We start from the raw sequence: 18489 nt of genomic DNA on the forward strand, positions 1-18489 counted from the left end.
TCTAAGCACTTCCAATGTGATCAAGAAGTGGGATACTGCAGTAGTACTGCATAAACCCATGTCTTGAGCTTGATCCGCTTCGTGACTTTCCTGCAGCCATTGATCCAACACTGGTAGATGCAATTTGTATCTGCTGATTGGAAGTAACTGAGTTCCTAGTCAATAAGCCATCTAAATTTGGTTGAGAAGCAGCTTAATTAATTAATTAATGTTTGAGTTATCTGGGATGTGGGGGAACAACAAGGAGAATGTGAGATACAGACCATGATAAAAGCAGAAAATACATTATTCAACAAGTTTCATGGCTAGAACCACATAGGCACTCTATGTCATAACCCTAATAAGTACATCTGATGAAATATCATTGCAAGTTGTACTGGTTATGAGATTCAGGATGTTTTTCTAATGCTGATCAATTTCTATTTCTGTTGATGTCTTCATTATTCAATAGCATTTTCACAACAGAATTTAAGAAATTATGTTTACCATTGACTCCAGACTGTGTATTTTAATTGGATAATTGTATGCCTGACTAGTTAGCCATGTATTTAGATCCTGTATTGAAAACCAAAATTCTTCAGCTGATGACCAACTAACAGTAGATTCCTCACATAAATACTGTGACTGATTCATTTACAACTTACAAATCTGAGGATTTCAAAGCATTTTCATAAATACTCCTCCAATAAAGTAAAACTGGTCTACTTTTACACAAACATATTCAACAATCTATTTTTTATTATTCAGTCAAATATGCTAATACATCAGAACACTGAATTGCATTAAATTTGTATATTTGATGCCTTTAAACCATCTGATTTCTAGAGAAAATCATTATCTTGCTCTCTTCTCCTTTCAGAAATAATTTCCACAATGACTAACTAATAAGTACTGAATAAAATGTCATTAACAATTTATTTAAGTTATTTAATTAAGAGGGAGTAGCTAAATGTAAGAATCCATGATAAAATCCTCACAATCTCTAACTTAATAGTTACAAATTCCAATACTGCATATTAATATCGACAGGCTGGATTTTTTCCCACCTAATTTTGGTCACGTAACCAAAGAATCTAAAGGAAGAAAATATTACTTCTAAGAGTTATTTTCTCCTCTACAGTTGGTAAAGAAAGACAGCAACATCCTGAGGTGAATTCATGTGACTGGAGATGGGAACTACTTTCTGAAGATGCTTATCTCTTTCCATTGCTTATTGAAGAAGCCTATGACAAATACACTCCAATCCTACATACCTTGGTTAACCTAAAGTTAGGATCATCTGAAATTCTATTGAAGAAAGTAACACTCTTTTGCTTAATGAACCAGACTAGCTGAGCTAACCCAGGGGGCCTTCATGTTCGGAGAAATGTGATTCTGCATAAATCTCTATAAAAATAAATAAGTCAGTAAAGGTCAGCTTTCATCTACAGTTCTTAACTTCTTAGTTTAATAAGACTTCTGAGATATTTTTTCCTCTGATGACAAACATAGACTAAAACTAGTGTAAACAGTATAAAACTTGTATAATAGAAACAGGAATGCATTTTTTTTTCCTGTTATGGAAACAAAGAGGTAAGAAATCTTTCAATTTATGTAATTAATCTCTAGCTCAGAAAGTAAGCTTTGACATAATGTAAAGTTTAAATCTCTTGAGTACATGGTTGAAACTCTATTATTAGACATAATATCAGACTGATAAAAATTTTTAAAGTACTCTTAAGTCCTCCACATCATGAAGTAGGGTGACTGATAAAGGTGCAGAGAGGCTGTTTTACTTCCAACAACAGCTCGCCTTTGAACCTCATGAAAAGGGGTCTGAAATTATGCAGTCTACCATCTCCACAGCTTTCTGAAGCAGAAGAGATTTCTCTCACAGTAAATCAGTTTATACCTTTCTGACTACACCAGGATACAATTTATGGAACAATCTGAAGTCAATTCTCTCATTAGCTAAACCACAGGCTTTGAGATGAGACCTATTAAAATGCTCAAGCATATCTTGAAAATGGCTGTTTGTATTTACTGAGGCAGTAACTCCTTTGCCAGGTTCATTTCATGCTCTGTAACAAAAAGGAAAACCCAGCAATCTATCAACTCTTAAAAAAACCCCAAAACCCAAAAAACCCTAATGAAAATTATGGTCCCAGGCTAAAAAACAACCACTCCCCTTCTCCCAATTAATAATGCTCAAAGGCAAATCTACCTGGCTAAATGGAACATAACTATTTGGGAACTACAAAATACCAAGGCAGAACTGTATTGATATTCAATAACATTTATCTGCACATTTTTTTTTTTTTAGTGGGGATATTTGCTTTAAATAATCTGACATTCAGAAAAAAAAACTTCTTTTACAAATAGCTCAGCTTTATTCTCCTGAAATTACATGTTTTCAGATCCTACCAGCAGCAAACCACACCATTTGAATACTGACAGGAGCTCTTGGATGGTTTACGGCTGATACCTGCCAATGTCTATTGCTGACCCACTTCACTTACAATAAAGAGACAGGGAAGTGAGATTCTAACTTTTTTCTCCTTCTTATTGCTCGCTGAGCACCACTTCATTTGAGGCAACTGCTCAAAAATCCTCCTCTTTACGTCATGTCAAAAAATCAGAAAATACCTTTGACAGGAATCAGAACAAAATTAATTGCATTGGGATATAGATTCCTATATTGGGAAAAAATTAGATCAATAATATTAATACTGACAAAAATTTAAACAGGCAGACTGAAATTTCTATAATCAGGCATTTCTTGACTGAGAAGGTACTAACCCACAGCTGTAAGTTTCTTACCTATTACATTTGTAGTTATGTTGTAATGTCACTAATTTAAAGGTTCTTTTCCCTAATGATTGCGAAGAAAATCAAACTGCAGTTCTGTTATAAGTATGCCTAGCAGCTGAACTCTATAAACCACAGACTTTTCTCTTTTGTCGTGTCACCTGTTCTTTAATTTATAAGACCTCCTTATTCTAATAATGAATAATCTACACGCATCTGTGGCAACAGATTAAAGAGGACATTTTCCATTTCAATTCAACAGCAGTCGCACTTTTTATAGTCTGACTTCAGGAAACTAAATTCTGAAGCACCACATTTTAATATAAAGGAAATTAAGGTTGATTCTGTCTTATTTTAATCTTTATTTGCTTCTGACCACTGAGACATTGTATACTTGGATGAACATAGGTTATACAAGAAGAAACTATAATTGTGAATTCAATCAGGATTTTTTGGTAAGAAATAACCACTATAGATCTATGTGGGAGGCAAGAAAGTAACTTTCTGGGCTCTTAAGGAGTGCATCATCACTATTCTTGATTTCTCTAATGAAATCCTAACCATGATAAATAAACACCAACATAAAGAGTCATTTAAAAATGTGAACTAGAAGTTAATTTTAAAAAAATTAAATATTACAGAGGGGTTGAAACTAGATGATCTTTAAGGTCCCTTCCAACCCAAACCATTCTATGATTCTATGAAAATGCACGGGTGTGTCTTCTGCAGTTGAGTGAAAAGAAAATAAAAGAATGAAAGATTTTTATTAGAAATATTAAGAACACCTTAGGTAATTCCCATTTTTGGGTGTCCAGGAAGTTTCATTAAGTTTGTGGGATGTCCACATTACCAGGCAGTTCTAACTTGGACTAGTTACAGGCTAGTCCATGCATTGAACAGCTACAAGTGGTTCTCTCTGTTCCCCCTCCTTTGCTGGAGAGAGGCCGTCAGGTCTAGAACGTGATTCAACCTGCACAAAATGTGAATTCCCCCTAGAGGTGCCTATTTTTCTCCAGTGATTGTAGAAACAACATCAGGACACTCTATTTTTAACTTAGTTACCTCAGATAAGTGCCTATCCTAGGCAATAGAAATTTCTTATTAAATATCACTTTTGACCTTAGCTTCCAAGAACGTTTCCTCTACTTTTTCTACATCAAGTATTCTGCTTAGCAGCTTCTCAACTCATTTAATATTCTCTGCACTATAAGCCCTTAACTTTTCTTGCTAATAAACATATTTCTAAGCATTTTCATCTGCCAAAACTTCCATTCTTCTTCTCACACCTGTCCATTTGCCACTTTCACGTTAAACATAGCATTATATTTGAGTATCTTAGAGCATTTAGGAAACATTTTACTTCTGAAGCTTTTTGGATCATGCTGCAAATACATGTAGGTAAAAGCATAATAGTGAAAAATGGCTCCATTAGAATGCATTTGTTTATTCTCACTGTTTTTAAAGGATGTCAGCTTGACAGCATAGCAGACTCAAGTTCTTACTCAGTGATAAAAATGATCAGGAAAATGTGACTTTCAGCACTGCTTCAGCTTTGACCCAAAAAGACAAAACTAAAGCTACAGAAGTTAAATCTACATGGTACAGAAAACCTAAAGTAATTTTCTGTATGTGTTGACTGAATGTTTTCCTCTGTATTAAGATTGCATTCAAAGATACTGGACCAAAGAGTGCTTTCTGTGATCTATGTACATGCATCAATGTTCCATACAGTGCAATAAATATCCAACAGATGGTAACAACATGTAATCATTACAAGCTCAAATAGCAAAATTTATATGCTATTACCTGCAGTTAGATTGTGTGCCCATACGCGTATACAAACTTCAGTCCTCTCTCTATTTGCATGCTGAAATATATTTGAGCATAAACACAGGTGGGCCTCAATAACTATGAATTTGTGCAAAACAAGATAGTCCAATTCACCTCATATAACAAGATGAGTACTCCCACTGCTTTAGTTGCCAACATGGCACTCTGTGACTCTGTATGTGTGTGTGTGTGTGCGCATGTGTGTGCATGTGCATGCCTGACTGCGAAGACAGGACAAGAGAAAAAAGTGGCAAAATGGATCATTTACTTTACGGAAATCTAATCTTTCCTTGATAGGTACTTACTCCTCCTACTAAGGAGCAATACATGGTCACCAGGAAAAGAATTTTGATCATGTAAAAAGAAAATAATTCAATACATTTATTTAACACATTTCTTTCTGCCACCAAGTGACAGTCTTTTCTATGTCACATCTTAGCCAGCAGTAAGAATACCTTAGTGCTTTACACACGCCATTGCGTAGGTCCTACCTCACTACATCAGCACTATTAATGCAATATAGCTGTCAAGGCTTATTAAAATTCTTTTTGATGTGTATCTTGGCTCATAAACCTCCACACTGTATTGATATTGCCTAAGGGAATGTCCTTGTGGCACTGAATCTCTGCAGATGGGATGATAAAAGAGAAATGTTCAAAACTTTAAAAAGTTCAGTCTCTAGCAGAGCTTTCTCTTCCAACACCTCTTTTGAATAGTATTTTGATTTGTCACTTTGTAGCTGTTGTTCAAAAAATGGCTTACAGAACATTTTAACTCATAGAGGAAAATCTTTCTTACAAATAAGTAATTGATGGATAGAAAGCAGATGATGGATCTCAATCCAATTTCATAGATACACCCTTTTCAGGGCTTTGCATACATGTTGTGCCTGTACCAATCCTTAGGTAATAAACAAGCCCTGGCAGGCAGTTCATTCACTAGAGTGAGCAAGAATTTACAAGTCAGTTGGAGAAGTGAATTTTGTTTATGTTCTTCTTCATGTATGTAATCTCTTCTGCTTTTCTGTTTGTAATTAATTGCCACAGCGCACAGGGATTACCCTTAAGGACTGCAAACACTGTACTCCCCAGTTTGGAACAGGTCTTTGGTGGCAGGTGATGCTACATGCCTCAGAAATGCATTAAACTTTTACAGTGTGCTTAAACTAAATCACAGGGGTGAAATTTCACTGATGATGATTTTATGTGAATTTAACTACATATACTGATAGTCTATAAACATTTTACCTATGTTAACTCATAGTGCTGTTCTTATGCCTTTAAACGGTCATTTCTTGACTGAAAATCTGCTATGCCACCCAAATTTCCTCAGCAATAAGTTTTTATCAGTAAGTTCTTCAGTCTCCCTGTAAAGGCCTTTGGCTTAATAAATTTTGTTTTCTACCTGATTTTATACAGATCTGAACAATCAGACCCTAATCATGCTCAGATTGAAGTCAATGGCTAAGGTACTTTTTACTGATTCTGGAGGGAAAATGGGAGGAAGGAGAAGGAGGCACAGACTGAATCTTAAATAGAGAATCGATCTTTACATATAAAAATATGCACTGTACTGGTATACTGTGCTTCAGCACTAGGCTAAGTCAGGAAGACCTTTCTCTGAGAACCAGTTCTGGGGAATCAGACCAAAAATAAGATATGGCCATAGGATGCTTTCTTTTGGGTCAGTGTAAAAATAAGACAGCTGAGATAGTTTAGGTTTAACATTTACCTCTCCTGTTCCCCACCCCCCTTTTTGAATATTTGGAAATAAAATTTATTTTATAAATCATTTTTTTTCACATTTTTGACACTTTAAAAATATTTCTGTAACTATATATAGAAGACTGTAAAATAAAACAGAAGAAAAAGTAAATGTATAGTAGTAGATATTGGCAGCCAGCTTCCTCTGTTATCTTTGGAGACTTGAGAGCATAAATTAACCTGCAAACATTCTTCACACAAAATTTTAACTCTGATTTAAGTGAAAACCTGAATTGCATTCATTTCCAGTTGGTACATTCTGTCTTACTGTTAAATGCTGAATGCTACATACAATGAATTATATAGCAATAAAAAAGTTGTATTAGATTAAGAGATTTCTTTAATCTCATACTTATGGCCAGGAAACATCCTGACGACTCCCAAAAGAACTTCAGTTTTGAGGATCAGTGTGGAAGTTTTTGACAGCAGTTTGTTCTGTGGTTCAGTTTCTGTATGTTTTCCTTGAAAAGCAGATGTGCACTGTTCTTTACAAACAGATGTGTGATGATGAAAGATACACAGGTCCTTCTCTTTCCTACAAAACTACATTTTATGCATGATAGATAGGTTGCCAGGAGCTTTCTGAACATCTTTTGGTTCTGTCTTCCTGTACTCTATGTGGTAGCAGGTTACTCCCTTGAAGTTTACCTCAAGATCTCCAGGACTAAAGGCCACAGTATGCCTTGAGCTGTCTCAGTGCTGAATTTCAAACTAGCTGTTAAAATAGCCACCCCTTAGCCAAAGAAAATGTCAGTGTAAATTGAAAACTAACACTCAGATTGGAAGAAAACTGTGTTTTTTTTTTTTTTTCGTTCAGGCTATCCTTTGCACAATAGTGTACAAAATTAAATTGTTTTTTCAAATAAACAATGAATTGACTGGCACTCTAATATTACTATCATCAGCTAAAGCCAACAACAAAAAAATAATAGATTTAGCTTGAAGAAATTAGATGCATAAATGCCTCTAACAGTTCCCTCTTCCACTGGGAAACAGGCAAATATAAAAGGCGTTGTGGCCAGATTTGAAAAGAACACAGCAACCTGATAAAGAAAATTGCAAATATGGCAAGAGGATCCTTGTTTTGGGTGTGGAATACACAAGGAGGAGTTTGTCATCTAATATGGGTTTGGTGTCTGGCATAGTGAAAGGGAGGAGTTAGGTGCTGATGGCTACATCTGTATGGGTAAGTACTAAGTCAGATTTTCTCCAATCTAATTCCCTGTTCTGTCAATACTGAAGACCATAGAGCTAAAAGAAGATGGTGCTTGAGCTGAGAAGCTTTTCCTTATATGTTTCCATAGCTCCTAGGCCTGAGCTGGTTTGAGTTCATACAGCTTAGATGCCGCAGACCAAAACTGGTCAATTATTGCATTTCCCACACAGAGAAGACCAAGTGCTTAGATCCATATGCATTAACTTCTTTTGGGTCATATCTGAAAAACAGAGTTCATAACAGCTGTCACAGTGTGCTGTAACATCACAGTGAGCGGTGGTACTGTTGAGCCAGCAAATTGCTGAAGAGAAGAATGCAGTTTGTAATTTTTCTCTTTCTTGTAGGCTGAAGGCTACTTTTGTGAAATTCAGATCCATCCTTGGTGGCTCAGGCTTCCCTCTATCAACTGGATGCATAAAACCTCCATTTGAAATAGAACAATTAGATCAGTGTCTTCTGTTGTTGAGAGAACTGCTAATGGTTTGGCATAACAACTCAGCATGCAGAGCACTTACTCAGGAAATGTGAATTAAGTGTACTAGCCCTGCTTAGCTTTGTCAGCTTGCCAGATATTGCCTTACACAAACTCGCTTTTGGATGCACGAATAATGCCAACATATGGATGTGAATGAAAGAATCATGGGATGAAAAGTACAAAAGGCAAATGCAGATGCAATTCTGTTGCTTGGTGATCCTGAAAATCCCATAAGCAGGGGTGAAGTGGGGAGTCTGTACATGCTTCCTGAATAAATCCAGTAATTTCTCCAGTGGTGCATTCATGCAAAATTGATAAATACTCTGAAATCAGAGACCAGAAGTCCAACTAGCATAGTACCAGGACAGACCTGAACATCAAAACATCTCTGGCAGTTTTAAAAGCAAAACCATTTTCAAGAATGAGGAAGTTGTTTGCAGGATAAAACTGCACTGAGATGCTGGGGAAAGGCAAAATCTTGTATGCCAGCTGCCAAAGGATGGCAAAACTGTTATGAAGAACAAGCAGGCATTTCTTGAATTAAAATCCTCTCTCTGTACTTTCTGCTCTTGGCCATGTAATGGTGACAGATGTGTATAGCTGAGGTCAACTAAATCCTCGTCATCCTATTCAAAGCCCTATTTTTCAACTGTTTTGTCTGGTATATTTAGTTTTTACTCAAGGAATGGATTCTTCCTAAGGGCTTAAAAAAAAAAAAAAGTAGAAGGAGGAAAGGAAAAGAAGAAAGAGCAATGATAGCTTTAGACATGTGGACTAAACAAAATATTTTCTCTTCAAAAAAGGTTACGGAAAAAACATGGCAAGCTTGTGGCATAAAAACAAAGCAGTCATGGGAAGATGGGGATAAGTTTAAAAATTTACAGATGACCACAACTGTTATTTTCCTGACAATGAAGTGCTTCATTTTGTATTCTTATGTTCATACCATCTTTCGTTTGAGATATATTTTGAGATGCAACACTTCAGCAAACATTGAAGCCAACTCTCACTGACTCTGAATAACTGAGAATTGAACTTCACAGAATCACAGAATCATCTAGGTTAGAAAAGACCTTGAAGATCATCCAGTCCAACCATTAACCTAGCACTGACAGTTTCCAACTACACCATATCCCTCAGCGCTAAGTCAACCCTAGTCTTAAACACCTCCAGGGATGGGGATTCCACCACCTCCCTGGGCAGCCCATTCCAACGCCTAACAACCCGTTCTGTAAAGAAATACTTCCTAATATCCAGTCTAAACCTTCCCTGGTGCAACTTGAGGCCATTCCCTCTTGTTCTATCGCTTGTTACTTGGTTAAAGAGACTCATCCCCAGTTCTCTGCAACCTCCTTTCAGGTAGAACCACATCGCTGATTTCAGACTTCATTATTTTAGTCTCAAAGAAATTTACTTTTTCAATGTGTTGCTGTTTACTTTGTTGACTATAACACTTAAGCAGATATGCATTTAAATTCCAGTTAATATTCCTGATGAGTTTTAGGTAAATCAGATATTTCCTTGACTAATGTCTTCTGTAGAAACCTGAAGGCAGAAGAATCTATTAGTTTTTGTGCTTTTGGCTCACATAAGAAATAAAATGAATTGTTTTTATCAAATTGTGATTGGTAAACAGTATTTTCATAGGCTGCCTTCAAAACAGGATGAAGACAATCTGTAAAAAGAGTCATTCTAAAAAGTCAGCATGCTGTAAGATGATATAGATCTCCTTGCATTGCTTAACCTTCAGACTTTTTAATGTCCTTCCTATTTCCATTTGATTCTTCTGATTTTTTTTTTTACTCTCCTGTGCTAAAACAGCAAAAATGTAAAACCTGGTGTAAGATTAATTACAGCGAAGGTCTAATTCTAGCAGGGTCAGCAAGCTCCTAGATGAGCTTTGCTTCTTCACCTTTATTTTTATCATGACTTGGATGTGTATCATGACATGCATTTGGATACATCCTTTGTTCTAGGAAATCCTCTGAAGTTCTACATTTTGTCTTTACATAGCTTCTGCAGGTGCCATATCAACTTCTTTTATAGGTGGGCAATACAACTGGTATGAAAACTTCGAAGGATAAAATGTATAAAATGTGCTTTCTGTCAATCCTAAAGAAAACCTTGATTTGAATAATTATTTTTCTAATGTGTCATGATAGTATTTAATGACATTGTTAAACTAAAATACTTTCATTTGGTTCTTAATATGTAGGTAGAAGTTTCATGTAAAGCTGAACTAAAAGGTTTTCTATGTCATAGGCATTTAAAAAAGAGCACAAACAAGCAAAAGCACTGTAATCAGAAGATCTTTGCTTATAAATGATACAAAGAATCCAGGAAGACAGGACTACTGCAAATTTTGAGATATGAAGTGGTACATAGTAGGAATAAACCAGGTTGGTAGACCTACTTAAGGGATACTGAGCAAGACTGAATGTCTTACTGAGCAGTATGACTCAGTTAAACAGGGTTATTAAAGTCAATACAAAGCTAGCTGAATGAAATTTAAGGACCTAAGAAATGGAGAGGCCAGGCTGGACTATATCTGACAATTCTAATAGACAGGACATGGACTACAGCTTTTGCAGACCTCCTATCTCTGTTTTCCTTTTGTTGGAGTTGCTGTTTCATTTTAGGCCTTTTCTCCTGAGCAGCTCTTCTGGGACATTTGATGTTCCAGTGCACACAAAGAGGAAAATAGATCAGTGCACCTGCAGTAAATCTGGGATATCTGGAAGGCATCTGGTTTATTTTCCCATGAAATGTCTGCAAATTAACTAGATTGGTTTATGTCCCTTTTCTTTCCAAGAAAGGAGGAAAGATTTCCTGCATAGCTGGAGAATGTCAATTCAAGGATACTTCAAATAAAGCATTCCAGTGTAGATACCATTTCCTCTTGCTTCTATGCCACAGACATCTCTGAGCCCCAAAACTCCCCTGGCTGGATAATCCCTTGACTCCCCACCTGAGGAACACCAAGGGACAGGAAGAGGAAAAAAAGAATGTGACCCATTCATAGCACGGTATGATGCAGTTCTTGGAAATATATATTAATTCATTCAAAACTTAAAGAACAAATGACTGAAAAAAACCTTAAAACAATAGACATAGAAGCAATCATAAAAGCTATGCTTGCTCTGCTGGGCTGTTCCTAAAGTAACAATTTGAACTCAGGAATAAAGTTTAGTGAAAACCATACTCCTTTTTAGATCTCCTTTGCCTCTGTGATTTTAACAAGCCAAATCTCTACAGCCAATGAAGTTAAAATATACAGGACACGTAGCTCTTTATCTGTCACACCCTACAAATCACATTTTCCAGCATTAAAGTACTATTCGTTTTGGCTTTTAATTACCTGAGTTATCAGCATGTCATATTTCTCCCCCCGTCCCTACAATAATTACACTCTGAATCAGTGTGACATTCAATATTGACCTTTATTTATGGCTCTCACAAACTGTCGAATGTTTATTTATAAACCATGAAAAGCAGAGTTTGTAAGAATATTGATTCAGTGTATTAAAAAAGCAGTGGCCTGGCATTCTGTGAGTAGAAGTAATCACAGGCAATTACTAGAGACTGCTTTTCACTACTAATCTTGGGTTTAACCTTATAATTGTATTACTGAATTTGTTTCACTTTGCCCATATATCACCAGGTTCCTAATAAGAAGTCTGATATTAACATAATTTAATAATATTCAGGGGAAGAATGGTTTTAATTGGTTTAAAAAGAGGGAGACATATAGCCTATGCCATGCAATGAGAAAAGTATTGTAACAGCCTTTTTTATTTTGCAATAAATGATAATTAATATTTAAATGCATTAATGAAATAAGTTGTTAGCGGCTGGGTCACAAATCTTTGATGTTTATGCCACTAACAAAATCACTAACTGCTCCTAATGATGCCCCTGAGCTAAGCTTTGCTTTACTCCTGGTATAAAAACTACTTTTGTTGCCAGTAGCATGAATTTGCAAGTGTGAAAGGCAAAGTCAAACTAAGAACAATTCTTCTTGTCCTTATCCAAGTATATAATGGGAAGAAAGTGGTCAAATTCAGAAAAAATACAAACCAGAAAACAGCCAAACTTAGAGAAAAGCAAAACTAGCAAACAATAACTAAACCTCTAGATCTATGTAAATAAAAGTACTCTGCACTCACTTGCTGTTCCTAGTGAGCCAGATTCAGTGCAAGCGCCAGTAAAGATGTAACTGTCTGTCTGGGATTAAATTAGAGCTCTGAATAGCAGTGGGGTAATGACAGCTGGCTAATGACTGTGCTTTTGGATAGGACCGACCAGTCATACTTCATTATTTGTTTTTTTCTACTAAACTCATATGTTCTCAATGTGTATTTATCCAGGTTAAAACATGAAATCGGTACAAGCCAGGCTTGAGAAGTTATGGTCATGAAACATAAAAAATGTGCTTCCACCCCCCTGCCCCCCCCCCCCCCCCCCTGTTTTCTTTAACTTTCAATGAAAAGTATATGGAAAAAAAATGTTTCCAGGAAAAATTTTCTTTGGGTGGAATGCTATCATGATGGGATAACACCATTTTAAGGAAACTGTACTGCCTGTACCAACTAGTATGGTATTTTTGGCAAATTTGCATTCAGTTAGAGATTTAGACTATCTTTTGAAATACCCTTAGCTTCAGTTTTACTCTTTTCTTGGGAACTATTTCTATTTTCTACATGCTGTGTTTGGTCCAGAACTCTTCTTTGTTTAATGAAAAAAATTCTCAAGTACAACAAGGTTTATGATTGTTGTAATTCACTTATGAATATATTTGGGAAAAGTATTTCAGGAATCATAAGCTCCTGGAAAGTCATAAAGACCATCCCTTTTAAAAATTTTAATTTCTTTATCTTCCCCATTTTGTTCTTTTGCTTACATTTTCCAGCACTCAGTGACAGTTCAAAGAGAGTATTATGATCACTGAGAATGTTTTGTTTAGAGTCAGAGACAATAATTTAGTATTATTTTCTTGTAAAGTATCCAGAGCTCAGGCATAGTAAAAGATGAACATGAAAAATATGTATACGTCTTTTCTATCACATTATTGGAAATCACAACTGGCAGCAACTTCAGAAATATCTTCAGTATTTTCTTCAGTTTTAAGAAATAGTGTAATTACTTTTTGCTTATATGCATACATAGCTTTACAAAGCATATATGGAATTTAGTGAGCTGAAGTCTACTCAAGCCAGTGGAAATATACTTCACTGAGTGGAGATTTAACAAGCCCTTAGCAACATAGACTGCCAAATTTTTAATGCATTAGTATGAGAAAGGAAAAGATTTTAAAATCTCTGAAAATTAAAGAGTGCAACTGGACTTTGAGATGATGAAAATACTGTTCAACTAAAACTGCACAACTTCAGATAGATGGAACACAACTATGTCTGCTTACAACTGAAATATAATATTTGAAAAAAATACAAAACCACTCTCCCTCCTAATTTATCTAATTGGGATTTATCTAAATTATAATCTCACTGACATAAGCAAATTGCAAAATACTGTTGTAAGAGGAAAATGTTTGTGATAGGTGTTGCTTATTTTGAGTGTGCTTGTGTGCATACTTAAATGGAAAAAGAGGGGAGTACAACTCCTTTGTAGAGAATACACCCACTGCATTGTTTTCAGTCAGTACCAACATTACACCCTCTCTGAAGAGAAATCTTCAGAAAAGATGTATCCCTGATATTAGATAGGGAACAATTCTTTCTGAGTGTGTGACCCACCAACTCCTTTAGAGAAATGGGCCAGTAGAGGCTGAGAAAGTAAATTAAAGGCCCAAAGGAGATGTTGCTACCAAGTTTCTCATTAATAAATCCCTTTCTCAATGTGTTTAAGGTGTAGGCTCAATGTTTTTGTACAGGACTGGCTTTGACCATGACAGTTCAGTGAGATAATGGGTCCACAAATAGAAAGTAACAAATCTTTTTAGCTCATGATGTTGCAGCTATGAGATCCTCCCCTGTTTCCAGCCAGAGCAGACAATGGACAAAGATTTCTGTAAAAGAACTGTACCAGTTCTTCTTTTCATTTTCTCTTTTTTCCATTTCTCTTGACTTACCTAGATGTGGCATTCTTATCACAGAATCTCTCAAGAGCACCATGAAAATGAATTCCATGCTGTATCTGGATGACTTTCAAAACAGCAACAAAAAATATCTACCCACCTCTTTTTTGGTTGCAAAGTTACATGCTAACTCTAAGGTATAGTTGTAGTCTTTTAAAATTATGTTTAAGAAAAGTATTTGTCATTTTCTACAGTAGACAGACCAGCGTAAAAATCCACAGTTATGATATGATCATGAAAGCTTGGTTCTCAGAGTAATCACAGCCTTTCCACAGATTATTTATTAATCCTGAACATTTGATGTCACTTGGGGTTCTTTGCATCTGACTCACCAGGCTGCATATGACACAAAGTCCCTAAAGCCAGCATTGTTTACCGTTTGCTGTGGGTATGAATATAGCCACTGAGATTTTAATACCCAAGTCAGTTTTGCAATCAAAGCATATTCTACATTTAAGTAAAAATGTTAATTTCATTAATCTTTTAACAGGATCATAGGATAATGACCCTAAAGAAGCATGGCCAGCAGGTCAAGGGAGGTAATTCTGCCTCTCTACTCTGCTCTGGTGAGACCCCACTTGGAGTATCACGTCCAGGTCTGGAGTGCTCAGCACAGGAAAGACATGGACCTGTTGCAGCAGGTCCAGAGGAGGGCCACAAAAATGATCAGAGGGATGGAACACCTCTCCTATGAGGAAAGGCTGAGAGAGTTGGGGTTGTTCAGCGTGAAGTGAAGGCTCTGGGGAGACCTTATTGCAGCCTTTCAGTACTTAAAGGGGGCCTACAGGAAAGATGGGGACAAACTTTTTAGCAGGGCCTGTAGCAAGGGGTAATGGTTTTAAACTAAAAAAGGATAGGTTTATACTAGATATAAGAAAGAATTTTTTTACGATGAGGGTGGTGAAATACTGGAACAGGTTGCCCAGAGAGGTGGTAGATGTCCATCCCTGGCAACATTCAAGGTCAGGTTGGATGAGGCTCTGAGCAACCTGATCTAGTTGAAGATGTCCCTGCTCATTGCAGGGGGGATTGATGGCCTTGAAGGGTCCCTTCCAACCCAAACTATTCTATGATTCTATGATTCTATGATAATTCGAGTTGGAAGGACACTCAGAAGATCTGTCTAACCTGCTTCTCAAAGCAGGGTCAGCTCTGAACTCAGACCTGCATGACCTGGTCATCTCAAAGGGCTTTGTACAATCAGGATCTCCATGGGTTGAGCCTGCGCAGGCTCTGTGGGCAACTGATCCACTGCTTGATCTTCTTCATGGTGAAGCATCTCCTTATATCCAGTCTGAACTGGCCCTTGTTTCAACTCATGCCCATCATATCCCACCATGCCCCACTGTGAAGAGCTTTGCTGCGTCTTTTTGATGATCTCCCTACAGGCATCAGGACCTGCTGCTAGGTGCCCCTGAAGTTGCCTCTTCTCCAGGTTGAACAAGGCCCAGTCCCACAGTCTCTCTTCACAGGGCAAGTAATCCAGTCCTGATCATGCTGGTGTCCTCCACCGAACTCACTTCAGTTTGTCAATGTCCTTCTTATATGGAAGGGTTCAAAACTGAACACAGTATTCTAGATTTAGTCTAATAGAGTATCACTATTTATGTATATATAAAGCAAAGAATCTGTACTATATCTTGCACCAGCCACCAAGCACTTTTAAACTGTTGCTTTCATGTTAAAAGAAAAAAACAGAAGCATTACTGAGCTATGATTATCATCTTCAAGTGACACTACAAAAAGGCTCCCTTTATGATTACAGAGCTGGTAGGATCACAGGATCATTTAGTGATCTTGTGACAAACCCTATTCTTGAAAGAGTTTATGTGTCCAAAACCCAACAGGAGAGATGAAAACATTTCCTGGGTATGTGAGAGGGGAGACACCTGCACCTTCTGTACAGCCATGTACACACACAGGGAAAGTGACATCTCAGCAGACAAATCATACCTTAGTCTGGGATTCACAAATTACACATCTATTACATGAATTACATAGTTTACTCCCTACAGTCTGATCCAGTCGATGCAGCAAGACCTAATGCCTACCAACAACAGTGACAGCATAGCTCAGCACTTTCACTTAAAACCTCATCCACAAGGACATCATTGTTCTTCAGAGGAAAACGGGCTGCAGATATGTGTTCTGCATGCTTGGAGGCTAACAGCCATATCTGTCCCCAACCAGACTAGGTGGGCTGGGATTTCATACCGATGCCCTGTCACTGTTCAGAAAGTACTTCAAGAATTGACAGGGCCAGAAAAAAAGATAAGGCAACCCTGTAGCCCAGACATGATCAGGTATTTCATTCACTGACTTTTAAGTGCAAAATGACCCTTTCCTCCCATGCAATCTCCTAGGCATAAAATCTCACTTGAGATTTTAAAAGGCTCTCACTTGATGACTACCTCTCTCACTTCATGGCTTCTGAATTTGTAATTGCAAAATATCATATCATACAGAATAAGGAAAGTTTAGAAGTCTCACCTTGTTGAGTGCTTGAATTGCAGCCTACTGTATAATATACCAGCTTACCTCTACCTCACCTTCTGACTGTGATTTCAATGAGGCAAGTGAGACAGTGCTCTTGGGGAAGAGGAATGGCTTAGGCTTGTAAATGCAGAAAAGTATTGCATGGGACAAGCATCAAAATCATGCATGCATTTATCATTCAGACATATTTGGGCATTTCATAGTGGATCTTACTAGAGCATTTCAGAATTCAGAATATGCTTAAGGTCCAAATACACTATGAAGACTGTGAAATAGCCAGATCACAGAACAAGTATCTAGTTGGAACAGCAATTCAGAAAGTATACCTGAGTTTGAAACACTGTATGAGAGAAAGTCATTCAGGCACATTTCTGGTACCCAGATGGATTATTTTTGTGTGTGTTTTTTCTTACATAGCTTTAATTATGTGAAGCCCTCAAGGATTAAAATCGTCATAAATATTTGCATAGATAAATAATTAAAACTAAAATAAATGTGAGTCAAACCATCCTTTGGGAAAGCTCAAGCTCCAGAGGTGTCACTATTAGTCTATTTTCTCATCAAAAACATGACTAGACATTTCTAACAAAATCCATCACCCAGTTGCATGATGGATGAATGCTGTGAGGGCTGTACTGCCCTAATGAACAGCAGCATAAATTTGCTTGAAACATTTAAATTCTGATCATAATCATCATCTTTTCTATATGTAGCCAGTTTTATAATTACTGATGACAATCACTACCATGCTATAACATTGATGTATATTGGTATTTCATTGTGTCCTAAGCACAGAGAAATGCTTTCCAGCCAGTATTGCCATAGTATCTCCAGAAGGAATTAAAACCAACTGTTGCCCCTATTTATAAGCTTAGGATGAGTATACCATTAGGCATAAAAACCAACCAATTAACACCCCCCCCCCCATATTAAAAAAAAAGTGCACAATCAGATTTCAATTGTCTAGCAAGTTTGAAACAAATTCAAGCTTAAACCCCCCCTCATTTTAGATTACCTTGGATACTCTGTTTGCAACCTCTCTGCCTACTGTCAGCCCCTGAACAAAGGTCCGTGCAGCAATGAACGCTCTAGTCACTTGAACCTTCAGCTTCCTGGGTACATCTCCAAATGGCTTCAGCTGGTCTGTGTACTTGCTTACACACTCCAAGTAGTCCTCAGTGAAATGGTACTGAGGGTTTATGAGCTGGAACATCCGCTCCAGAAGCCGAGCCCAGAAATCGTTCAGCATTTCCTCCAAGTTCACATTGCCTCCCGTGTAATACCGTTTCAGCTCTGTGAAGAGGTCCTGGAACACCTCTGAGTTCTGCATGTACAGCATGCCGTACGTCCGGACAAACATGTCGTTTAAGGATCTTTCCGCATTCTCCAGAAGTTCTCGGAAGAATTCTGCAGGGAAAATAAGCAGGTGTTGACAGATACCTTTTAGTAAGGTACAAAGGGTTTTCTGACTGCACTCCTATGTTACCATTAGTAAAGTTTGTCTTAATAAGTTGTTACCACAGCGTTTTACTGGTGAAATTAATCTATTTGGGTAGGAAGTAGCTTTATTTAGAGGTAAAGAAAAGTATAACCTGAATTCCCCAACAAGGTAGAATGATATAGAATGTATAAACATGAACATGAAAAACCCATTTAAAAGAACTTCAGTAAGGGTAGTTCCACTTCTTCTTCATGTACTATTTGAACATAGAGATCCCTGTCCCTTGCAGTATCCTCCATAGCCAGTTTACTAAATCATCTAAGCTAAAAGTAATATCATTATTTTTTCTGAAATTTTTACAATGTAGAAGAACACCATCGAAATAAA

The 18489-nt window shown here is 37.0% G+C and overlaps 1 protein-coding gene across 1 annotated transcript in view; it reads right to left on the reverse strand.

The window, feature by feature from the left end:
* Positions 1 to 18489, reverse strand: part of GPC6 (glypican 6) — a 798134-nt gene that overhangs the window by 340919 nt on the left and 438726 nt on the right. Inside the window, exon 3 of the mRNA XM_074859430.1 lies at positions 17677 to 18068. Coding sequence (XP_074715531.1) covers positions 17677 to 18068 — 392 coding nt within the window. The remainder of the gene's footprint in view (positions 1 to 17676; positions 18069 to 18489) is intronic.

This window comes from Strix uralensis, chromosome 2, assembly GCF_047716275.1.
Source record: "Strix uralensis isolate ZFMK-TIS-50842 chromosome 2, bStrUra1, whole genome shotgun sequence".
Taxonomy (NCBI): Eukaryota; Metazoa; Chordata; class Aves; order Strigiformes; family Strigidae; genus Strix; species Strix uralensis.